The following is a 26,810-nucleotide window of genomic DNA, read 5'->3' on the forward strand; positions in this document are numbered from 1 at the left end:
CCATATTATATTTTGTGTTGATCGAATCGCTGTTTTGACCCCAGACTCTGAAAGAGCGACCCCCAAAACCCCCTACATCTCATTGCTGCTAAAATTTATTGTCTATAGACACTTTAAATCGTGTATTGAAGTCCAAGTAAAAATTTTGGTCATTTGGGCGTTAATGGGTTAATTTGTTTATAAAATTCTTTATAACCTTGTGAATTATCAATTAGTTTATGTCAAAATTTTATTTATTAGGTGACATTTAGTGGTCTCGTGTGTCGATAATAAATATTTAATTAATTTCAATTTTGACTTAGGTAAATGTCGGTAAGTAGCTTGGAGGCCTTGGTTTATTTAAGATTGTTTTTTACATCAAATTGATCATTTAATTTTTGTATCATTCTCCTTTTTATTCTTTGTATTTTAAGTGACTTTATAGGATTGTCGACCACTCTTTGCATCATTATTTTTGCTTCATTCCTTTTTAGCTTGAACTTGTTTTAAAATTATGAAAAATGAATAGGCCAGCCTTATAATCTGAAAATGGAAAAAGAGAGAAAAAATATGAGAGGTTATTGTAAAATGTCATAATTGTATATTGTAATCTTTTGCGTGTTTGAAAACATATGTGAAATATGGGATTGATTCGTCAAGCGGGGACATTTTCAAACCACGTCGATCTCTCTCTCTCTCTCTCGCTTCAATTCGATTTAAAAAATTGGATTCCTGATACTTTCACGCCGCGTTAGATTATTGGATTTGTCTTGATGAATGGTGTTCGACTTTCCGAATTGATTGAATCGTCAACTGTCAAGCACTGCGACAGAACAAAATTTCACTTATGAATCAAAGACAAAATTGCATGGATAATATGAATTAATTTGATGTTTTTTGTGTATCTCGGCAATAGTCAATTTAAATACTATAAATATAATTAAATTATAAAATATTGTTGAACATTGTTATTTAAAGGGTCAGTTCATTATATTTCACCTGAAGCTGTTGCGGTCTATTTTTAAAAAATCTCATAATTTGTAAAAATGATGTTTAATATCCATAAAATTCATTTTTGAGAATTATTTTATAAAATTTTTTGAATTTAACTTAGAATTTTAATTTTTAAGTTGAGTTGCACAAAAAAAAGGTTAGATTGACAGTTATGTAAATTTAATAAAAAAGCATGGAAATAATTTATATAATACAAATTTCTTGATTGATATTTGTTAAAAATAAGCTAATTTACTTGTATAAATAGATTATTATGTAAACATACCCAAAATAATAAATAAAAATTGATTTTAAAACTTAACTATGAAATGTCAAAAGTCACTACATTTTAATTAAATTTTTCTAAAAAGTGTATAAATATTAAAAAATTTATTACTACTTAATGTAAAGTATTTTCATTCTACTTTCATAATATGTGGTAACTTTTTAATTTTATACTATAGAAATATGAAATATTTTACATTTAATATTGAGTGTTTCATGATTTTCATTGATTTTTATTACTTATTTCTTCTCAGGTGCAAGACTAAAAAATCCAATTTTTGTCTTAATATTTAAGTTTGAACTTCTTTTCCATTCTATTAAATTTTGGTGATGGAGAACGAGCTACTTTTCATTTTAAATTTATTTTAAAAAATCTGCTGAAAAATAGTAGTTTGTGCATCAAGGGAGGGAAATGGATGATTTCCGACGAGTGTAGTTTGCAGTTCGAGGCGTAGCGAGCAAACGAGCCGAAGGCGAGTGCTTGCGAGCGAAGCCGAGAACTGTAAAACACGAGTGGAAATCAATTTTCCTCCCGAGTTGCACATACTATTTTTTCTAACACACGTATACCGAAAGTACAAACGCGGCAGTTTGATTGTTACTTTTGAATGTATAGTTGTAGCTGGGGGCGGTATAGTTACAACTGTGGTAACTGAAAGTTTGTGAAAAGCTTAAAATAACTAAACTAACCCAAAGAGCGTAGGTTTACGCAAGTAGCGTAAGTAACGTAAGTTGCGTAACTTACGTAAATCATTTATTATTTGTAACTCGAAAGACTAACATAACTACACCATTTACGTAAGTTACGTAACTACACCATTTGCGTAACTCGCGTAAGTTACGTAAGTCACTTAGCTGACGTAACTCACGTAACTGATTCACCAATGGTCATACTTTGATAATATTACCGAGAAAGCAAGTTACTTTTCCTCCCTCACAGGGAGGGAATGTTACATTCCCTCCCGGTGACGTCACTAGCCGGGAGGGAATGTACATTCCCTCCCGCTCGCAGGGAATCATACACTTTTCTCCCGCTAAACACGTAGGAAATGGTGTACTTTCGGTGCGTGTGGTAGAAAAAAGAATTTATTGGTTAAAATGCAAGTAGATTTTTGCATGACTATTGAGATAGCCAACTTCAGTGTTATAAAATTACCTGCATTTTAACCAACAAATTCGTTTTTTCAGCAGATTTTTTAAACTAAATTTAAAATGAAAAGTAGCTCGTTCTCCATCACCAAAATTTAATAGAATGGAAAAGAAGTTCAAACTTAAATATTAAGACAAAAATTGGATTTTTTAGTCTTGCACCTGAGAAGAAATAAGTAATAAAAATCAATGAAAATCATGAAACACTCAATATTAAAGGTAAAATTTTTCATATTTCTATATTATAAAATTAAAAAGTTACCACATATTATGAAAGTACATTGAAAATACTTTACATTAAGAAGTAATAAATTTTTTAATATTTATACACTTTTTAGAAAAATTTAATTAAAATGTAGTGACTTTCGACATTTCATAGGTAAATTTTAAAATCAATTTTTATCTATTATTTTGGGTATGTTTACATGATAATCTATTTATACAAGTAAATTAGCTCATTTTTAACAAATATCAATTTTGAAATTTGTATTATCTAAATTATTTCCATGCTTTTTTATTAAATTTTCATAACTGTCAATCTAACCTTTTTTCTGAGCAACTCAATTTAAAAATTAAAATTCTAAGTTAAATTCAAAAAATTTTATAAAATAATTCTCAAAAATGAATTTTATGGATATTAAACATCATTTTTACAAATTATGAGATTTTTTTAAAAATAGGCCGCAACGGCTTCAGATGAAATATAATGGACTGACCCTAAAAAATTAATTTTATTCTCTTTAATATTTTCAAACTAAATCTTCTGCACATTTATTTTATTTCATCATAGATTTTCTTTGTTATAAATTTCATACTAGTTTATTTTTTAATAAAAGTAATAAATAATAATAAAAGCTGAAACAAAACATTTACAGACTTTAATGATAAAAAATAAAATATATAAATAAACAATTTAAAAAATAATTATTTATTTAAAATAATTATTTATAAGTATTTACTTATTAAATATACACTACCGGCGGTAAATGTACACGCATAGAAAGCGAACATTTTGCTGCCACAGCAAACCTTGTTCGTTGAAATAGGGACAGCGAAAAAGTTCGCTGTGAGATCAAACAAGTTCGCTATGACAGCAAATTCGCATAAATTTTTACTAATGTTTACTGTTACAGCTAACATGTTCGCTGCCACTGCAAACTTCTTAGCTGTGGTAGCTAAGTTTCAGAGATTTCACAGCAAACATATGTTTACTGCTGCAGCTAATTTCTTTTTTCCGTGTACGACCCCTACTTTTTTAATGACGATTCAATATCTTTTAACTTGGAACATATCCTAATAACTAAAATTTTTTTCTTTTTTTTAATAAACGTACAAAACTCTGAAAAAATGGCACCGTAACAACAAAAAATACTAGTTTTTTAATAAGATATTTAAGGAAAACCACATTTTCAGTGATTTGACTAGGTCATTTTTTATATCTTCCGAAGAAATTAACGTTTTTCAACGTTCATAGGCTCATTTGAATCGTATTTTTTTGTAGAATTGAGGTTTTTTTTACAAAATTTTATCTACATACATTTATTTAGAAAATGAAAGTGACGAAAGTTGAAAGAAAAAATTATAAAGATTTTGAAGGTACTTCTACAACTGAAAAATAATTTTTAAAAATCAAATATATGCTTAATCCAAAACTTAATTCAAAATTTAAACATTTTTTTGAAATAACGGATTTTAATAATTTCCTTTTAGCATCTTAATAGTAATAATAATTTTTCCAATTTTTTCTTTCATCTTTCGTCACTTGTATTTTCTAAAGAAATGTACGTAGATAAAATATTTTAAGAAATCCCAATTCTACAAAAAAAATCTGAAGTTGGCATATTGATGCTTAGCAACGAAAACTATTTTTTCTTATTTTTAGTGATAAAATTTTAACTAATTTCACTTTTTTTCACCTAGGAAGTAAAACACTTTTTAAGAGTACTTTCTTTAACCTTAAACCTTGGGAAAAATTGAGTGATTTTTTCGGTTTCATATAAAAAATATTTTTCGATACTGAGCATCAATAGCAACTTCAGGGACCCACTTTTTTCAATTTTTTTTATTACTAGATTTTCAATAAATTTAAAAATTCTTACAAACATGAGATTTTTTTCTTATATATAATTTTATTTTTTATTACAAATTTTAATTGCTAATACTAATTAATTAATTTATAAAATTTAAAATAATAATTTTAAATAATGATTTTGAATAATGATAATTTTAGATAAATAATTTTTTTACCACAGAGAAGAATGTTTTTTTAACTGACAGTAGTAAAAAAACTTTTTTAAATTTTACGAAAATTTTTAATAATTTTTAAATCTACAATTTTTGTGAAAGTAGTTAGGAATGCAAAAATTTAGTATAACTGGTAGACGAGCATGTTAAATAAGTTTTAAAACTTGTTATTAAAAGTCAAATTGTTCAACCATTGTTTTCTGATTTTATATTCCAACATAACTCTCGGATGTAAACAAAAGTATATCTGCAATAAAATCAGTGATTAAAACGCCCCTGTATTTTGAAATAATGAAAATTTTTAATCAAGTCATTGACCTTTTCAATAATAACCAATTCTCTGTGTTAAAATTCCATACATTATGTAAATAATTACAAATATTTGTACCTAATTCTTTTAATATCTATTTTCTATCATTAATGTTTTCTTTTATTTATATTTTTATTTATGTGATAGCTACTAAGGAGTTAGGGGGGCAACCCAAGTAGACATGTCCGGAGTTAGGACGGAGTTAAACACCGACATGGTACTGACTCAGTACTGACCATCGGTACTGACTTTCGGAACCCGATCAGTACTGGGAGTATACTGACTCCAAAACCGAATCAGTACTATGTCGGAGTTAGAAAAGTTCTAAAATCAGTACTGGCAGAAAACTGGCTTAACACTAAATCAGTACTGCGAAGGAGTTAAAAAAACAATCAAAATTTGTTATAATGTAATTAAACATTGAACATCGTTTGATTTATTAACAATTAAAATATTTGCAAAGATTTGTAAAAACATTATTCATCAACAATAATATCAAACATTTTATTAATTTATTATTAACTAATAGATATATTTTAATAATATAATAATAAATTATTATTAATTAATTATTTTTAGAATTATTACGTATTATTAATAATAAAAAAAATTTTATTTTTTAAAGCTGTATATATATTTTTATTTATTTATTTAACAAAAATTGTTCTTAAATAAATTTTTTTTTTATTATTATTTTAATAAATAATTAGATTATAAATAATAAATAAATAATTATATTAATAATTTTTACCATATTATTATGATGTATCTATTAATTACTACATAATGACTTGATAAAATGTATATAAAGATATATGTATAATAATTTTTCTTGAAATAAATATAATATGCAGTGGATTTATTATTAAAGCACTGTATATATCGGTCCCTCAATTCAAAAGGAAGTTTATGCGAGATAACTCCCGAGCTTGCGTGGCTATGCGGTATGTGTATTCGACTTGCGTCCTCGAGGTCTAGGGTTCGGTCCCCCGTGCGTGCGATATTTTTCCGTCTTAGTTTTAAGTGTTTTGTGTATAATTCTTGACAGTGTTACATAAAGTATAAGTTTAAATAATTAATAACCAGTAATAATAATAATTTAGTCATTAATTTAAATAAATAAGATTTAAATAAATAATGAAAAAATAAGAAAAATATTTTTTTTAAACTTATTTTAATAAAAGGAATTCTAATAATTAATTAATAATAATTAATACTAATAATAATTATTAGTATTCAATAAATTACTCCCCATGCTTTAATAATTAAATAAGGAGCTTATACTGACCGCCGGTAAAAATCAGTACTGGACAGCGTTACCAGCCAGGGTTTTCCCAGTACTGACTTAGTACTGGAGTCAGTACTGCAATACTGGCAGTCAGTACAAGATCAGTACTATGCCAGTATTACATTTCTACTTGGGAATTAGCGATGAAAAATACGGCTGTGGACAAATTGATTTGTACATTGCAGTTTTTAATAATTTGATTAATTTTTATTTAAAATTAATGGTAAAAAAATTTGACATCAAAGGCTCATCTCAGAGTTTAAAAAATATTTTTGTTTATTACGTATTTAATTAACAAATTCAAATTTTTTTTTTCACCTTTAATTCAATTTCTCAAATTACTAAAATTTGTTAAAAATGATATGTATTTGATAAAAGAACTACTGAGAAATAGTTTTCAGCTAAATTGTTTATTAAAAAAAATTTATGGATTTTGTTATTAACATTTCTTTTTGAAATTTAACGAAAATTCTTCATTTTTTAAAAAATATAATTTTTCTAACAGTTATTCTTTAAATTTAAAAAAAATTAAAAATTATTTGAAAATAAAACAAATTTTGACGAAGCAAATCTCGGTGAAAGAAACCGGAAACGGAGGCCCGGGCACTGGCGGATAGGATTAGTTTAAGTAATTTAAGTAGGTTAAGGTTGCGAAAAATGTAATTAGTTACAATAAGCAATATTTTGTATTTTTGTATATGGATACTCGAACCCTGCTGTGCGCAGGGAAAGTAAATAAAGAATAATAATAATAACTCGTGTAGAAATCGCCAAGATATTTCTAACAACAACTTGAATGTAAGATATTTTTGTATTAAATAATTGAACTTTCGAGTACCACTGGAACAATTCTTGTAATAAGTTTAATTCTAAATTTTTTTTAAATTCAATTATTTTCTAAATTTTCAATTAGATTATATTTAAAAATAATTTTCCAAACTAAACAAATAAAATTCATTAAAATATAAAATTTATGAATTAAATTTGTCAAAATTTTCAATTGTTTCAATTTTTTAAAATTATTTAGCACAATTTTTTGAATTAACGCTTTATTGCACTGGCGTTCGAATAAATATACTTTATTGACGGGGGGCGTCGAATTATTAAAAAAAAAATTTATTACATTTTTTAAAGAAACAAATTTTTTAAAGATTTCTAAATAAATAACCTATTCAAAACTTTAATACTTTTTGTAAAACAAAAATTTTAAAACCTATTCATATTTATTTTTCCATTGGAATTAAAATTTTGAAATACTTTCAATGAAAAATCTTTTGAAATTTAATTATTTCTAAAAATTGCAACTGTAATTCTTTCAAAATTCAATTATTTTTTAGAACTTTTAAATAAAATTTCCCAAAACTTTAAGAATTTTTAATGAAAAATAATACTATAATTAATAACTATTTAAAATAAAAATTTTAAACAATATTTTTATACTTTTGCTTCCCTTGTTTACAAAGAATTTAATTTTAAAATCTTCTAAAATTTAATTAATTTCAAAAATTCTTGTTATAACACTTTAAATATTAAATTATTTTATTATATTTTAACTGAAATTTTTTTTATTCAATTCCTATCATAATTTAACTACGAGAATTGAAATATTTAAATATAGAATAATATTTATAAATTCATAAAATAATGTATTTTTAAAAATACAATTATATTTATATAGATTATTTTTAAAGATGAAAAAATAAAATTTTTTAAAATATAAAATTTTTTTCAATATTACAAAATTTCCAATGGGTTCAATTTTTTAAAAATTATTTTCGGGCGAATTCTAGTTTATTTTTAATAATTACTTATTGTTCTTTATTTGCATAAAATTTCGAAATACTTTCAATGTAAGCCATTTGAAAAATTTTTTATGAAAATTTGAACTTGAGTCTCCCATATATTCAATTATTGTTTAGAATTTTTGAATAATATTATTCCAAACTTTTAATTTTTAAGGAACCTAACTTTTCGCATAGTAGGTAAAAAAATAAATGACAAGTCTCTAAATAAAATGACCATTTGTTTATTAAAATCACTTCAATTAATTTAATTATTATTTGATTGTTTAGTTGAAAAGAAAATCACTCTGATTAATTAAATTAATCTTTAATTTACTTGTTAATAACAAAATCAACAAATTTTTTAGTAGTAAAAACACTTTATAGTCAGACAACGTCGATGTAGTAAAAAAAAGACATATTCCTCAAGACAACTTTTTAGTAGTAGAAACACTTTTTAGTCGGACTCTTAACGTCTTAGTAGTAGAGAAAACCTTTAGCCGCTGCCGGTTATCTATCTTCGAAAGGGTGAATCATATTTCATATATATATATATATATATATATATATATGTATATATGTATATTAATTAATAATAATTATGTGAAGTATTTTTTTTGTTGAAAGTGTCACGCGCTCACACTATTCTCGAAAATATAACAATATTTTCGCAACTCCTCTCACCTCATGAATATTTTAACAATTCTCTATAGAGAAAATGGCAGTGTTAATGACTCGGGCAGCCGATTATGTTGCAGCGTGAAATTTTATCGTCGCTGTGCTTTCGCATAAAGTAAACTATAGTGGCCTTAGAACGTTAACTTTTGTTCTATGAGTAGGGACGAAGCCATTAATTACCATTCTCATAGAGTCGCTCTGTATTGTCTTGGCAGAGCGTAGCTTTATTTTAGGCGCGAACACGATTACAAACACACCCCTTTCCCCCCCTCTCATCCACCCCTTAAACCTTTCATTTTCTAAAGGGTATTTTTCATTATATTAACTCATTGCATCTCTATTTTTTGTTTTCATTGATATCGGAACATTTTTTTTCTCTCTTAGTTTTAATGTAATTGATGTAATATATTTTTTATTTTATTAATATTAAAAAAATTGTACTCTATTTTTTTTTTATTGACGCAGTTGAAAAATATGAACCTTTTTACAGTAGGGCAAAATATGTTTTCATGGATAAATCAATTTTTAGCCCACAATTTTTAGTCTACTTCGAAGATTTTTTTAAAATTAAATGTGGTAAAATTCCCACAATTTTTAGACTACTTCAAAGATTTTTTTTAAATTAAATGTGGTAAAATTCCGCATCGGTACAACAAAAAGTTTAAAAATTTCTGCTTTGATTAGGGTCATTTGGGGTAAATGTAAACAAGGGGTAAATGTAAACAGTAGATGTTTCAGCTAAATTTACAAATTAAAAAATAAGAACGACGTCAATATTTTTACCTCAGCTCACCTACAAGATGTTCTGAGTATTGCCAATATTTTGTTTTAAAAATTGGCAATGCCATAGTGTAAGTTATTTTTTAATGCAAAAAAGATTGAAAATCAAAGTTTTACTGTTTCAGTATTTTGTCTCGCATTTGCATAAAAATAAATTTAAAAATCAAACAAAAATATGTAATTCTTCCTTATTAATGCCCTAACAAAAATTGACTTTGATTTTCGTCAATTTAGTTAATAAATAATTAAGTGTTTACATTTACCCCGAGAATTCGAAAACTCGGGGTAAATGTAAACAGAACGTGAACTACATTTTAAAAGAAAATAATTGAATAAATTTGCTTCAATTTCAAAATTCCATTAATTTGGCAATGTAAAATTACATAGAAAAGGAAATTAGGTCCTCTTTAAAAAAAACAATTTGATAAAAAAATTTTTTTTTTTTGAAAATTTGATCAATTTTTAAAAATATTTTTACGTTCATCCGCCATTTTTAAAATTTGACTTCAAATTCGTATTCAGCGACCTTAAAAACCTCCGAGTAGCCAGATTTAAGCAAATTTGATCAATTTTTAACAATATTTTATGTTTGACCGCAATATTAGATCCACCATTTTGAAACTTAAAAATTCGATTTTAGATTCTTATTCAGCAACCTTGAAAACTTCTTTTTACCAAGTTGAATGAAAATCTATTAAAATTTGTTCAAGTTATTCAAGTTTTTACATTACTAGTTTTGTAATGGTTAATTGTTTATTTTATATGATACATTATCAGTCAACTGGTTGATTTACTATACATCTAAGAAGAATTTTTATCAGTTTTTCCATCCCTTAAAACAGTAGTATACTTGAAATAACTTGTTTCTTAAACCTCGCTTAACTACAGTGGTGTTTACATTTACCCCGAATTTTAGGAAAATTTCAAAATCTCGGGGTAAATGTAAACAGTCAGTTTAGGCGATTCAAGTACATGAATATTTTTTTGTACCTCATCAAATTTTTCTAGGAAACTCTAGTAACAAGTTCATGCAAAAGAAATCCGTCCGTTTTACCTTTTAACAAAAAAAACTAATGTTTTTCGTGAAAAATATATATTCCGTTTACATTTACCCCAATTGACCCTAAATAAGTCCATTTTGAATGCAGAAACACTTATAAAATTATAAACTGAACCGCTAGTTTAATAAAAAATTTTTTTAAATGTTATCTCTTTATTATTTTTAATACACTGAGAGAAATGAATGGTTAGAGCAACTACTTTTTTATTAGTAAAGGCAAAATTTATTCTCCCGTCTATTTAGTTAGTAAAATCTAGTAATTTTACCAGTAAGTTTTAATATTTTGCATATCAAACGTAACTATTTAGAATTAGTAAATGTGAAATAGTAAATGCATCCACAAAAATAGTTGGCTTTACCATTTTCGTTAGTAAACGAGAAAAAAAATGTCGGCTTGACATATGACGCATAACATAGTGTTGTCCTCTTAGTGCATTTGTTAAAGTTTTATGTGGTTATTTGTTTCTAACTTTTTGTTATTTTTGTGATAAGAAGAATATCGAGTGTGTGGAAACTGATGAAACTGTCAGAAGAGATATCGAGAGTCGAAGAATGTAAAGGACGTGTAATAAGTGCAACTTGTGAATATTTTGTATACTCGAGGAAAAAGTGCAGTGTTATTTTTGTAAGGATAATGATAATTACTTTTCTAATATTTTTTTTTTTTTTTTTTTTTATTGTTTATACTCCTGCCCTATTGGCCTTACGCACTTCGACAAGAGTCCCCGAGAAATACTTTTTTGGATTAAGCATAACCATTCTACTTTAGAAATTTTCTATATATTAACCTAATTTGCGTCTACAGCCGACTTTATTAGGAGTACTCGCATTACGCCTGGACCACCCGTCTAATGGGTTTTCTCGCCAGTGGAGAGGGAAACTGTAGAAAACCTCTCCGAGTACAACCGGTTTATCGACAGTCGAGTTCTAATGGTGTGTACCGGACAATAATCGACGGTGCACATCATTATACCTCGACGTCAAACCTCCCGCTCAGATTGTCTCACGTGCCGGAAAAATACCAAGCCAAGTGGGCGCGAACCAAGGGTACTTATACCCTTGGTCCTTAAACGACCACCAACGCCAGGCATCTATCCGACTGAGCCAATCTGTCGGTTTACTTTTCTAATATTATTCGCACATTAAAAAATATGTTTATCATGTCTTTATAGTGTGCGAATAATATTAGATAAATAATTGTTGTTATATATTTATTTATTGTAAAATGAACTAAGCAAATGTACCTATTAGAACTTTTATTAGTGGTCCCTACCAACTAAAATAGTTGCCTTTACTAATAGAAAATGGTAAATCTTTTACTATTTAAAAATGGTATCTTCAACTATCCAATTAGCAGCAGTATAGTTTACTAACCAAAATGGTTTTCGTAAGCATTTTATTGGTTGCGATAACTACTCTGTTCTCTCAGTGTAATGAAATATTTTACATTTGTTTATAAAAGAAAATAAGAAAAGAATGATATTTGTATAAAATTTAAATAGTTTTAACAACAATTGGCATTTTTTAAAACAATTTTATAAACAAATTAGTATTTTGTCCATTGTCACCGTCCACCAAATAGTTTGTCACCCGGTAGATCATCGGAATGCCGCGGCGGCGCGCTCCGACGAGATCATAGCCCGAAGTGCTGCGATTGGCTGGCGGGCCCGGCACCGCCGGTAGTGGGGGATCGCGAGAGAACCGAGGTGTAGAGGCGACCGTGCCAACGCGCTCGCTAGCATTCGACCGTCAGCCGGCCTATTGGCGAGACCTCGAACGGACCAGAAATAAAGAACAGTTTTTTCTTTCAACAAAATCACCTTGTCACATTTTCTTTTCACCACACCTCATCGACATTAGGCGTTATTCGAGACACATGACTTGTTCTGCGGAGGCAAAGCGAAGAAGGAACGTCAACCGGAAGAAGAGAGCAGCGAGGACCTGGGAGAAGAAGACCATCCGCCCCGCAGCCGACGAAAACGACCCTCCTCGTGCTCCGACCGTACCGACCTTCGACCTTGAGGTGTCGCCAGCGGGCCACCTCCTCCTTCTCTCCATTCCCAAGACGTTTGTCCTCGCTCTCTCCTCTCCCCGAAACTGTGGACCCTTAACCTCTCATCGTTGCACGACTGACAGACCCGTATCGACGCTTCCGGACGCACAATCCGAGTAGAGAAGAAATCGAGCGACTCAAGGAGATTCGCAAACAACTCGCCGGTAAGAACGCGGAGAAAAAGGCAGAGTGGTGTGAGCGGTTCCCTGGCCTCTGGAATTTTCCGAAGGCCGCCGTTTACTCACCATTCGCACTATACACGGTACCTCATATCAATGGTCGCGGAAAGGACCACCCGTCCTGTCAAATCTCGACGCCGCGAATCAACGATCTGTCGACAAGGTCATCCGAGAAGACGCTGAAGAGGGTCCGTGTTGTCGCCTGCCCGGAAGATACACTTATAAATGGTCATAATGCCTTTTTTCTTTCGTTCCGACGTTATTCACTTCAGTCTCTAAAATGTTTAAATAACAATTTTTTCTTTCTCTTAAATTCCGACGCCGTTTATTTTAATTTTAAATTCACCGGATAGTAGATTCTTATTTTTCTCCTTAAACAATTTTTACTTTTTTCTTTATGAATATTCTTATTTTTCATTTCCCTTTTTTTATCATTATCACTTGGACTTCTTTTTTTTTAATAAAAGCAAAAAAGAGTAACACAAAAATCATCCTTAAATTAGAATTTTCTTTTATTATATATTTTTTTTTCTTTTTTGCATTTGTTTCCCCGTAACACCATTTTTGCTAATAGGTCTTTTCACATTTTTAACAACAAATGTTATTTCAGTGACCTGTAACAAGCATATTTTTAGAGTAGACAAAATTTACACGGAGAGAAATTTCCAATAAAAATTACTGTACTTGTCACCTGAAAGTACATATGTGCAAAATGTTTTTACTGAACTATTTGTATCGGAAGAATAGAAATATTGACTTGCGCACAATTTTATTTTATATGGAAAACAGTTTTATTTCCAAAATGGCCTCGGAATATTTCTTTGAAAGCACTGTAAAAATTGCTGAACCAGGACTTTCTAATTTGGTCCTAAGCAAAATATATTAACCGTACCATGAAATAGTCATGCGCAGGTTAATAAAATAGACTGTGCTCCCCACAAATTTTTACTGTGCTGCCTGCATGAAGTCAAGTTGAAGAAGGCCGAAGATACCCGAAGTATCACGAACATCCAATTAATATTGCTACGATTGCTACTGTCGTACTTTCCTCACCTGTTGGCAAGGTAAATTTTTGCGACGTTTTCGATTTTATGTTTCAATTAGTGATATAAAGAAATATTGGAAATAAAATAATTTTTACTGTCCATGATTTCACTTAACCTAGAAATATTGAAATCAAACTTGTGTGCCTTGTATGCAATGCGTTTACTATGGAATTTCAACTTAACCTCAAATATTGATTTGATAGTATCATGATATACATGGAACATAATAATCGCGTCACATGTAAAACAAATAAATATTAACAGTAATTAATTAACAAACATTATTTAATTTATGTTCATTCATTACATGAATTGTAAAAAAAATGTCACATACACAAATAGCTTATGTCAAATTATTTTTCTGTGTATTTTCTTTGCTGAGGAAGCACAGTAATTTTTGTAGTTAAAGAGACAGCAAATATTTTCGTTTTTTAGGTATAAACTGTGTTGGTTAATGGTACATTCTACTTTGCCAACAAAACGAACCTATTTTATACGGAAGCACAGTAATTTTTTCCATAATTTTCTTACAAAAATTAACAGAAATTTCTCTCCGTGTATGAATAGTTTAAATTTAAACAAACTAAATTAACAAAATATGCATAATTAAATAATTTTTAGCTCAAAAACATTGGTTTTTTTAAAAATTCATTCAAAAATAAATTAATAAATGATTAACATTTATTTAATATTGCAAATGAACAAAAAATTTTCAAATCATAAGTTTAGTTTTAAAATTAGGTATATTTTTTATAAATATTAAATAAAGAAACAAATTTTCAAATGTAAAGCATAATAAAAGCAAAAAAACATTTTAAAGAGCCTTATTATAGCATAATTGACATCATTTTAAAAAATAATTGAGGGATATATGCAAGTATTTTATTTGAGAGCATAAATTTTCTTGACGAAAACCATGAAGTTTCTATCCTCATTTATATAAGAAACCAATCTTATTGAATAAATCTTATTGATTAAAAAAATTCACTATTAAACAACGAAAAAATTGTAAAAAATACTAAAATTAAATTTTCAAAAACATTTATTCGTTAAAAAATAGATTTGTAATAAATTTTTTAATTAATCTGGTTTGAAAACAGAAAATAATTGTTAAAAAAATAAAAAGTAAATACTCATCGCTTAAAATTAATTTATTTTCAAATGAATTTATAAAAAACCAATGTTTTTGAGCTAAAATGCTTTAATTATGCATTTGTTAATTAAATTTTATTTAAACGATTCATAAATTTTGTCTATTCTAAAAATAGGCATGTTAAAGGTCGCTGAAATAACACTTGTTATTAATAAAGAGAAAATAAATTACACAAACATAAATAAATAAATAAACAATAAATAAACATTGTTGTTAAAAATATAAAAATATTAAACATATATAATTATTTTCTTATATAAACAAAGGTAAAATATTTCATTTTTAAAAATAATAAAAATACTTCCAATGTTCAATTAATTTGTTTATAATATTTCAAACAATTTTTTTATTAAACTGGCGCTTTAGTTTATAATTTTTGTAAGTGTTTCTACATTCAAAATGACCATATTTAAAAAAAGCTGACAAGTTTTCACAAAATAGGAAGGCTCAAAAGAAAAAAAGTTTTTTTTTACTTTTTATTGTTAAATAAAAAATGTGTTAGCAACATTTTTAAAATATCTCTCGTTGTATCGGTGCGGAATTTTACCATCTTTAACTTAAAAAAATCTTTAGGAATATTTGTTATTTTATTTAAATGTAATAAGAATATTATAGACTTACTTTAAAAAATGTGTCGACTGATAAGAGAAAAAAGTATCCAACGTATAGTCTAACTGGAATTTGCAATCGTGACATAATAATACAAAGGGATTTTCGAAATTTTTTACTCGATACTGAAGGCCATGCACATTCATAAACAGCTTCCCTTAGTTCGTCTGTCTATGTAAAATGAAAAAGAGAAAAACTTTACTACTTTTCACCACCCCCGTTCACCCTCCATCCATTTGGTCATCATCGTGTGAATAGGAGAATGTCAATTTCGATTTGTTCGACTATAGAACAATGCAAACAATCGGAAACTGTATATATTTTCCAAATATGTCTCTTTGTATTGCTTAAACTAACTTTCGAGCATCAATTTGGAAACTGTTTTAATTTAATTTTCCATCTATATTTGATGCTGTTAAAGTTTTACTGCGACAGAGTGAAATATTTTTAAATTTAGTAATTTGTTTTTGTTACAAAAAAAAGCTTTTTCAAAAGAGACAAATTTTTTTTAATCCTTTCGTGGCCACACAATGGAAAATTTACAACTGGCGTAGTACTGCGCCAGCACTGGCAGCACTGGCGGCAAGGCTGAGAGCCAGCACTGGCATGGCACTGGGATGATAACGCCGTCTGGCGCTGCCGAAGTACTGTCTGTCAGTGCTGCCAGACAGCACTGGACCAGTGCTGGCTGAGAATATTGCCGCAATAAATGCCGTATTGTTATTAATTAGTCGTAAATTCATAATTATAAATAATTTAACAACAAAATGGTAAATAATATTAATAAATAGTTATTATTCATAAAATATTTCTCTTCTTAAAAAAATTGTATTAAAGATGAAGACTAACAATGGATATAGTAAATGAAGTAGAAAAAAATTGTTTATAACATTTAAAAATTAAATAATAAACAATTACAGTAAGTGTGCATTAGATTTTCATATTTTAGTACCTAACGATTGGAATCTAGAAATATCGCAAACCTATGAAAATAAACAAAATTGCTGACGAGGGGAATCGAACCTACGACCTACGGACTAACAGACTAACGCTCTAACCACTATGCTAACGACACATGTGTACAGTAAATTATTAATATCTCAGTATCATTCAGACATACAATTATTGAGTCAAAGATGAGAAAAAAATAGAGATACGTTAGAAATAATAAATTGAAATAAAATAAATGAAACTAAATTTTTAAAAATTAAATTACTTTACTTATTGCATTTAACATTTTACGTAATTTATTCTTAAATTACGTGGTAATTTTTTAATAATTTTTTATTCATAGTAAGAAGTATAATAGTATTTTAATAGGAACTAAATTATTATTGAGATTAAAGTTTAAATTTTGTTTATAATTTTAATTTGTTTAAATAATTTATTATTTACAAAATTAGACAATTGTATTAAATTGTTATTATTAAATTTAATAAGAATAAAAAATGAACAACTGAAAAGTAAAATATTAATTTTTTTCAATAAATTTATATTTATAAACATTTATAAACTTTTTTTATAATTTTTTTCAAGTTTATGTCAAAAAAGCAATGTTGGCAAAGAGCGTTGTGAACAATTTTTCTATACTCAGCCAGCACTTGCCGCCGTGGCTTGTCCAAGCTTTGGCGAAACAAAAAATTCTGTGCTGCGCCAGCACTAATTGTCGAGGCTCGGCTAGACTACGCCGAACAATCGTCTGAGTACTAAGCCAGTGGTAAACATCGGCACTACACTGGCATTTCCCATTGGGCATAGGGGAAACTCAACGAGTGGATTTTGTTGAAATTTGTTACTCGAGGGTTTTTGGGGTCACTTATAACAAATCTGAAGTTAAATTTTTAAAATTCAAAATGGCGGATACAAAATGTCGGACATTTTTTTTTTAAATTGCTCTATTTGTATAAAACTTGTTACTCGGGGGTTTTCGGGGTCGCTGATTACAAATCTGAAGTCGGATTTTCAAAATTCAAAATGGCGACCCCAAAAATCCCTTAGTAGAAAGTTATAAACGGATTTTAGCAAATTTTGAAAAATTAAATTTCGCTATTTTTTTATCAATATTATACCTATTGTTTATAATAATTATAATCGTACTATGAAATTTCCTATTTTTTTATAAAAAGTAGTTACTTTGGTGATTGGAACAAGCTATATTAATTGTTAATTAGTTTAAATTTATAATTATTTTATTTTTTTATTTTATTTTATATTTTTATTTTTATATTTCATAATTTATATCAAATTTTGTAAGTGGTACCAAAGGCACGAAAAGTTCAAAACTTTTTGACGAATATATTTCCAAAAAGGTTAATGAGTGGAAAATTCTAATTTTTAAATTTACAGTAAGAATACTTGCTTCCTTACAAGTTTGTTCGAAATTAAAAATTAAAAAAAAATTTATAAAATAGTTTATTTAAGAAGAATATACCAGGTAATTTTGACTTCCATTAAAATATCAAAAATAAAAGACAAATTTAATAGGTAATTTTTAAAATAATTAAAGGAGAAAAATTAAAAATATATAAAAAACAAAATTAAAAAATTGACATTCTTTTGTTAATTGAAAAAATAGTTAAAATTGATACCTTTACTGTAACGTCATTTGCCCTCCATGTGTATATAAATATTTGGAACGTCATACACATACAGTATTGTATCATAACATAAAATTGCATCGTATTAGGAGAAATCTGTAAGCAAAGAAATACAGAAAATTGGACCTTTGGTTACAATTTGCATTTGCGTTGCAGTAAAAACTGAAACCATTCGATTTATTTTATCTTGAAAAACAAATATTTATACTTACCACTGTCATTTCGAAACATGTTACACAAATAATAATGCTACTTGCACATATCTGTATGACCATTCCAAATTGAAAAAAATGCCTTACATCATTAACGTAACTATATGCAAAGTACATATTTAATGAATTCAATTTAATAAACTAAATTTTTATAAATTTAAATTTAAGAAAAAATAAATTTATAAAAATTAAAAATTATAATTTGGAAAAATTAATGTCTAATATACACTGTAAAAAAAGGGAGTTAAATTTTAACTCCCCAGGGGATTCTATAAAAGTCGCACCCATTGGAGAGTTAATGCCAGGGGAGTTAAATAAAGAGAGTTAAAATTTAACACCCAAATGCTAACTCCCCATGGAAAAAATAACTCGCGCGGGTGTTGAATGAAGGGAGTTAGAAATTAACTCTCTTTTGGAGTTGATTTTTAACTCGAAAAATTTCACTCCCAACTCCCGAGTCCGTTAACTCCCTAAATTTTTTACAGTGTAAGTTTTAATAATAATACCTATAAATATAAATTATACAATTTTTTTTATTATAAATATTTTTAATTTTTACAATTTTGTTTTTCAATTTGAATTTTTTAATTCAGAGTAAAATTTTTTCTTTAAAAATGAAATATTGATTAAAAAAAATTTTAATTTAATTTATTTAAAATTAAATGTTAATAAAATCAATTGCAATTTTAAATTTAATTGAAATTTTTTTTTTATAATTTAAAAATATTTTATTATAAATATTTCTTTAAGAGTATTTGAACAATTATGTCGTCACAGTTTATGCAAAGCGTGTGTTTTCAAACTGTGACGTCATAATGGTTTAAATGCCCTTAAAAATGAAAGGAATGTTTAACAAAATTAAAATTTTTGTTTTGTAATTTTAAATTGTTTAATTAAAACTAAAACTTTTAGTTCATAAAATTAATTACTACAAATACAAAATTTTTAATTTAATACTAATTTCTATTAATTTTATTGTAATTTTTAAGTTTTTATCACTTATTTAAAAATTTTAATACATAAATAAAAAGTTCTATTTAAAATGAATTAAAATATAGGTATAGGGTCATTTGGGGTAAATGTAAACAAGGGATAAATGTAAACAGTAGATGTTTCAGCTAAATTTACAAATTAAAAAATAAGTACGACGTCAATATTTTTACCTCAGCTCACCTACAAGATGTTCTGAGTATTGCCAATATTTTGTTTTAAAAATTGGCAATGCCATAGTGTAAGTTATCTTTTAATGCAAAAAAGATTGAAAATCAAAGTTTTACTATTTCAGTATTTTATCTCGCATTTGCATAAAAATAAATTGAAAAATCAAACTAAAATTTGTAATTCTTCCTTATTAATGCCTTAACAAAAATTGACTTTGATTTTCGTCAATTTAGTTAATAAATAATTAAGTGTTTACATTTACCCCGAGAATTCGAAAACTCGGGGTAAATGTAAACAGAACGTGAACTACATTTTAAAAGAAAATAATTAAATAAATTTGCTTCAATTTCAAAATTTCATTACTTTGGCAATGTAAAATTACATGGAAAAGAAAGTTAGGTCTTCTTTTATACCTCCTTCGTGTTAGTCAGTTAGTCATAGTTTATGTTTGATCGCCATATTGGATCCACCATTTTGAAATTTAAAAATTCGATTTTATATTCTTTTTACCAAGTTGAATGAAAATCTATTAAAATTTGTTCAAGTTATTCAAGTTTTTATATTACTAGTTTTGTAATGGTTGATTGTTTATTTTATATGATACATTATCAGTCAACTGGTTGATTTACTATACATCTACGAAGAATTTTTTTCAGTTTTTCCATCCCTTTAAACAGTAGTATACTTGAAATAACTTGTTTCTTAAACCTCGCTTAACTACAGGGATTTATCCCAAATTTTAAGAAAATTTCAAAATCTCGGGGTGAATGTAAACAGTCAGTTTTAGGCGATTCAGGTGCATCAATATTTGTTTGTACCTCATCAAATTTTTCTAGGGAACTCTAGTAACAAGTTCATGCAAAAGAAATCCGTCCGTTTTACCTTTTAACAAAACAAACTAATGTTTTTAGTGAAAAATAGATATTCCGTTTACATTTACCCCAAATGACCCTATTAAAATTTATTTCTTAAAATTAAAATTTTTAAAAATCATTTTTTAAAACCATAATCTTTAACTTAACTTTTACTTAAAAAAACTTTAAAAACATCGATTGAGGTAAAACATTTCGAAAAAAACATATTTTCCTTAACTAATTTTTATAAATTTTTCCCTATGAAAATATTTTTACACAAATCTAAAATTTTTAATATAAAAATCGAAAAATTTAAACGTTATTTATAGATTTAAGTTTTTAATATTAAATTTTTATTTAAATTAAATCTGAAATTGTAACTTTTTAAATAAAATTAGCATTTTCAGTTTAAAACGTAATTTTAATTAAAATAAATAAGCAAAGATCTGACTATATTAAAAAAGTAAATTAAGATTTGTAGAAAAATATAATTTTTAAGTGTAAATTTCTAAAGTAACATATGAATTTTAAATGTTACTTTTTTCATGAAAAAAATAATCTGCTTTATCACTGCGGAAACTTAACTCACATTAACTTTTTTATTTTCTCGCGGCAAAAAATATTTCTTCTCTCAACAAAAAATTAAAATTTTCAGGGTGTCCGCAAGATTGACTTTATCAATTTCCCTGACATTTCCCTGACACTTTTACTGACATAACAACGAATTTCACTGACAAAAATTTTTTTGTTTAGAGCAAAAAATGTATTGCATGACCGTCTTAATTTCTTTAATTGCCCTGACAAAAAAATTTTTCCTGACATTTCTCTGACTTTACTGACAAAATATTTTTTTTCCTGACATTTCCCTGACTTTACTGACATGTGGCTACCCTGATTTTCTGTTAATTTTAACTTCCAAGAGATTTGTAATCATTAGAGGGAAATAAATTGTGCAGAAAGTATTTAAAAATTGACCAATAGTTGAATATTTCGAGATTTCTAAAATGATAGTTTTTTTTGTTTATTTCGTGCCGCATAAAAGTCAGTTTCCACTTACTCGAGAATTGCCTCGTAATGGAGGGTGCATTTGGCAATACGTTCGTTTAAAGTTTTCTCCAAGTAATATTGCTCGCAACTAAAAGTAGTATCCTCCAGTGAATTTGTGGTTTGCAAATAACTGTGACGTTCTCGTATCGTTTCACCAGGAGAAACTAAGTAAAATGTCAGATTGGAAATCCCACTCTCATGGTTTGAAGGTAATTTCTTATCAGGCGTTACGATTCCATTGGGAAATTCACAAGTTGATTCTGATAAATTATCCTTGACATCAACGATGTTGTCCGTTAAATGTTTAAAATCACGCTTCAAAATTTCCAATTGCGCCACTGACATGACAAAAAAATTTGTCGTCATCATATCAATCATTGAATCCATTGATGCTGTTGTCAATAATAATAAAGTTTGCGATGCGTAAATAAATCCATAAGTTGGATTTTCCGTAATATTAAACGGATACCATGCTGCAAACAGTAACACTTTATTCTGTAAAATTTAATTTTTTTAACATTTTTTTATTTTTTGTTTAAAACTACTGTGTCACTTTTTTATTTTTTCTCATTCCTTACCTTTTTTGTATTTTTTAAACTTCTTTACCACTTTCACTTTACATTAACTTCACTTTCACTTCACTTTTGATTTACTCTCATTTAACATTCACTTTACCTACACTGTCACTTTATTTTTGTTAAATTTAACTTTATTTACATTCAAAATTTTCTTAAAATTTTGAAGACAAGTTAAATTAAAAAAAAATGAATAAGTGACAATGAAAGTAAAGTAAAAGTGAACTGAGAGTGAAGTGAATGTGGAGTGAAAGTGAAGTGAAAGTGAAAATGAACTGAGAGTAAATTAAAGTGAAGTGAATGTGGGGTGAAAGTGAAGTGAAAATGAACTGAGAGTAAATTAAAGTAAAGTGAAAGTGATGTGAAAGTGAACTGAGAGTGAAGTAAAAATGAATTAAAAGTGGAGTAAAAAGTAAAAGTAAAGGTAAAGTGAAGTGAAAGTAAACTGAGAGTTAAGTAAAAATGAAGTAAAAATGAAGTAAAATTGAAGCGAAAGTGAAAGTGATATTTAACTTTAAAGTTTAATTTCGAAAAGTGAGTGCCAGTTTCAGCTTCATGTTGTCAATTCATTTAAATTTTTGTTAAGGTAAAAATAATTTTTCAAAATTAAAAAACTAAAAAAGTAATTAAACTTTAGAAAGCAGTAAAGTTAAAAAACAATAAAACTAAAAAAAAATTAAAATAACGAAATCAAGAAATAAATGAAATAAGGAAAGAAAGAAAAGAATTAAAGAAAATAAGGAAATAAAGAAACAATGAAAAAAAACAAAGAATTAATGAAAATTAAAAAATATTTGTTCAAAAACAATTAATAAAAGAAAAGTGTTACCTGACTACTGTCAACTAGAGGGAAAAGTATCCAACTCGCAACAGTTATCATTGATAAAACCATAAATGTCATGGAACTTGCTTTAGCAATTTTCGTATATTCTTTCAACACTTCAAAATGTTCTTTTCGTGTTGGCGCAAATATTGGATCATGCAATCTTTTAAAAAATCCCTCCACTTTATCGCGACGAATTATAAATACAACAAGTTTTGCAACATAACCAACGCATGTCAGTGTGAAAAACGAACTCTCCACCATTTTTTGTACATCATTACGAGTAAGATAAATATTAATAAATTGCGTTGGTAACAATACAACAATGTAAAACAATTGAAAGCTATAGCCGTACACATTGTAAATTAATCTGCAATAATTATTAGAAAAATTTTGTTTTCTTCCCGGGATGAAAAAAAAGATTTCTGAAATTTTTGAAAATAAATTTTTTCTCTCGAAAATGAAAATTTCTGAATAATTTGTTTAAAAAATGAAAATTTCAGAATTTTCGCAGAAAAAAGGAAGTAGATTTGAATTTAAAATGACACATAACACTTTTTATTTAGGAACTACTCTCTAAATTTGAAGTAGTGAAAGTGTTTAAAAATTTGAATTAGTCACTTATTTTTTGCTTTCGTCTTTAATTTGATTAAAATTTTTTTAATTTTATTTTTTTAATTATAATTATTTTTATTTTTTTAATTTTTTTAATTTTAATTTGACTAATAAATAGGAATTTCTACTAATTAATAGTAAAATTTTCTAATTTGAAAGCAAAAAATCAGTCCCTAATTCAAATTAGTAAACTTTTTTAATTTTTTACTAATTCAATTATAAGCGCGCGTGTATATTCTGCGACGATTATTGAAAAATACAATTGATCATTAATTAAAATTATATAATTTATGTTCTTATTTATTATTATCATTATTAAATTAATAAAGTAAATAAGAACAAAATTAGTTAATTCTACCAAAATATTAATTATTATTTATCATAGTATTTTTAATCTTTATGAATAAAATCAGACTTATATCAGTACTTAGTATATGAAAGCATAGCATAACAAACATTGTAATTAATTGATTATTAAACAGATATTATGCTAATTTTTTTATTTATAAAAAATCACAATTTCTTAAAAATCGTAATTAAAAAATAAGAAATTAGGTAATTTTTTTACCATATTTCTTAATAATATTTAACATTTTCTGAAATAATTTTTGAATTTTTTTAGAAATAAATAAAAAAATATACAATTTTGATTTGTCAAACAATTTTTTTCTTCATTTTATACAAATCTTTTAAACATCTTAGTTTTATTTTAAATTAAAAATTGTAATCGAATTTGTAACAAAAATTTCCTTTATTTCTAAAAATATTTGAGATATTGATAAAAATTAGGTATGATGAAGAAATATAAATTAAGCAAATTTGTTTATTTTATTACTAAAAACACTTGAGGATTTGTTAAAAAATTGTGATTGAGAAATATGAATGGTCGAAATTTTTTTATTTTTCCTTCTTTTTCAAAAAAGGAAAAAGAAATTATGAAATACCTAGAAATTATGCAAATTCTTTTTAATTAATTTTTTAAAAAAATTATAATTTCGTTAAAAATTGTCATTAAAAAACAGAATTTACACTAATTTTTTCCAAACAAGAACTAAAAATTTTTAAAATTCCTAATTTTTTCAATATTAAAAAATAAAAATTATACCAATTTTTTAACATTCTTTTTAAAAATATATAACTTTAGATTTTCTTAAAAAATCGTAATGAAGAATCAAAAACTGTTGAATTTTTTTTATTTAGGGTAATGTCACCTTGAGTGGACAACCTGAATTTTTACGTGATCTGACAGCGGAAACGTTAAATAAATAGTGCAAATAGCAGTTCCGCACCCGGAAGCATTTAGAAATTTCGAAAAAAGGCTTCGGCGGTCCAATCAAGGTGACATTACCCTATTACTAAAAAAATTGAAATTACACAAATTTTTTTCCAAAAGAAACTAAAAATTTCATAATAAAAAAATATGATTGACAATTCAAAATTATGAAAATTTTTTACTTTTATTTTACAAAACATTTTTAAATTCTCAACTTTATTTTCAATTTAAAATTTTAATTAACAAAGTGGAAAACTAATTTCGATCTGTTAAGCAAAGATTTTTAGAAAAATAAATAAAAGCATTACATACCTACTCAAAGACTAACTTTAAACTGCGAACAGAATGAATGAATGAATGAATGAATGAATAAAAGACAGAATTATCAGAGTATTATAGTATAAATATTTAAAAAAAATTTTTATAACCTCTTCTATTAAAAATCACCATGTCAAAGGATTTTGCAAAACATTATGCAAAACAATTAATAAATAATAAAATAGAAAAATAAAAAATTACACCATACATAAAACAACACGAATAATAAATAATTTATAAATATTGGTAACTAAAGAAACAAATAAACATTTACCAAATTACAATTTAAAAAAGCGTTACATTTTTAGCACAGTTTTTAATCTGGAAACGTCAAATTGTGATAAGAGAGTTTCGTTTTTTCTCATTTCTAAACTTTGCAAAAATTCTTACTCACTTACTTTTTTCTGTATTATTTTCAAAAAAGAAAATTTCAACAACTTTTTTTTTCGCAGAGAAACTAAAAATGTTAGTATATAATTTTTTACGAAGTTGTATTTGATAAACCTTTGCACTGGATGTTTCACCGCGGACGGCCAAACGCCGAATAACTTAAATGTCTGAAGGTTCATACCAAACGCGTCTTCTGGTCTGTAGATTTCCATTTCTGATGAAACGAAATTTCCTTCCTAACTACGAACAGTAGAAGGGTTGTTGCTGTTGATGATACCTTATTATTGCGAAATGGAGAATTTTGAAATTGATTGATACTTAAAGTTATGTATAGGAGGTGGAAACTATATTGTAGTTCCCGTTGGAAAATAATACGAACATGTATTAATGACATTCTCCCTTTCTCAATTGTTGTTTCCAGTAGGTCTTCTCTATACTTATAATTTATCACCCCCTAAAATCGATTTGAAAATGTTTTCAAATGTCTCTTTGGTTTCATATTGTATATCATCCGGTAACAACTGTTTTTCAAGCACAGTAATTGAGATATATATATATATATATTTCGTTTAGCGCAAAGGGGTCATTTTCAGGTCATAAATTCTTGGAATTGTTTTCTCCTACAAATTTCACTGGAATTTATGTCAATTTAATCAATAACGAAATTTAATCGAAATTTTATCTCTTTTTCTAATATGACAACTTTGGTCAAATTTCTCCAAAAGGAAAGAAAAAAAAGAATTTTAAAGAAATCAATTTTAATTATCAATCTACTTTTTTAATATTTTTCCAATTAAATTTTAACTAATTTTCACTAATTAAAAATTTAGAGAAATATTTTTTTCAGAAACGAAAATTCCAGAAGTACAATTTTATTATAACCAAAATAACAAAAAATTGTTTAAAAAAATTAGAAATAGATTTACCTCCTTTTGGAGTTGTGATATTATTTTGAAAGTAAGTTGGAAATGAGAGAAAAAGAGAGAGGGTTGAGAATCACATCAAATACTATTGGACGTATCTTATAGGCTTAAGAAAGAGATTATACTGTCAGCAGGGGATTTTACATTGTAACTATCACGGGTTGACAATCTTATTACATGTTGGACGCATGATTCTCTAATTCCCTATCTGCCGATTTTGACTTTTTTTGACAACCTCCTTCTCCCTCTCGAGGAAACCTAAAAAATACTGCAAAACTTGAAATTTAAAAATAAAATTCTTAAAAAAATTAAATTTCATTTTATTTGGAAAACTAACATAACTACACGTGCGCGTGAAATATTATCCTCCTTTTTTAGTTAAAAAAAACTTTCATTTTAAAATTTAATGAAAATTATTTATTTTTAAAAGTATAA

General features: G+C 26.6%; 1 protein-coding gene across 1 annotated transcript; it reads right to left on the reverse strand.

Annotated features, from left to right (window-relative positions):
• Window positions 1-665: 665 nt before the first annotated feature.
• On the reverse strand, window positions 666-25,845 carry LOC122510026. The gene is made up of 4 exons (XM_043624412.1): window positions 25,567-25,845; window positions 22,863-23,226; window positions 21,469-21,953; window positions 666-802 (listed from the first exon to the last, which is right to left on the reverse strand). Exons 1-4 carry the CDS (start codon window positions 25,662-25,664, stop codon window positions 796-798), a joined length of 954 nt encoding a protein of 317 aa, XP_043480347.1. The 5' UTR covers window positions 25,665-25,845; the 3' UTR covers window positions 666-795.
• Between the last annotated feature and the right edge of the window lie 965 nt (window positions 25,846-26,810).

Source organism: Leptopilina heterotoma, unplaced genomic scaffold (genome assembly GCF_015476425.1).
Source record: "Leptopilina heterotoma isolate Lh14 unplaced genomic scaffold, ASM1547642v1 Lhet_65, whole genome shotgun sequence".
In the NCBI taxonomy this organism is placed as follows: Eukaryota; Metazoa; Arthropoda; class Insecta; order Hymenoptera; family Figitidae; genus Leptopilina; species Leptopilina heterotoma.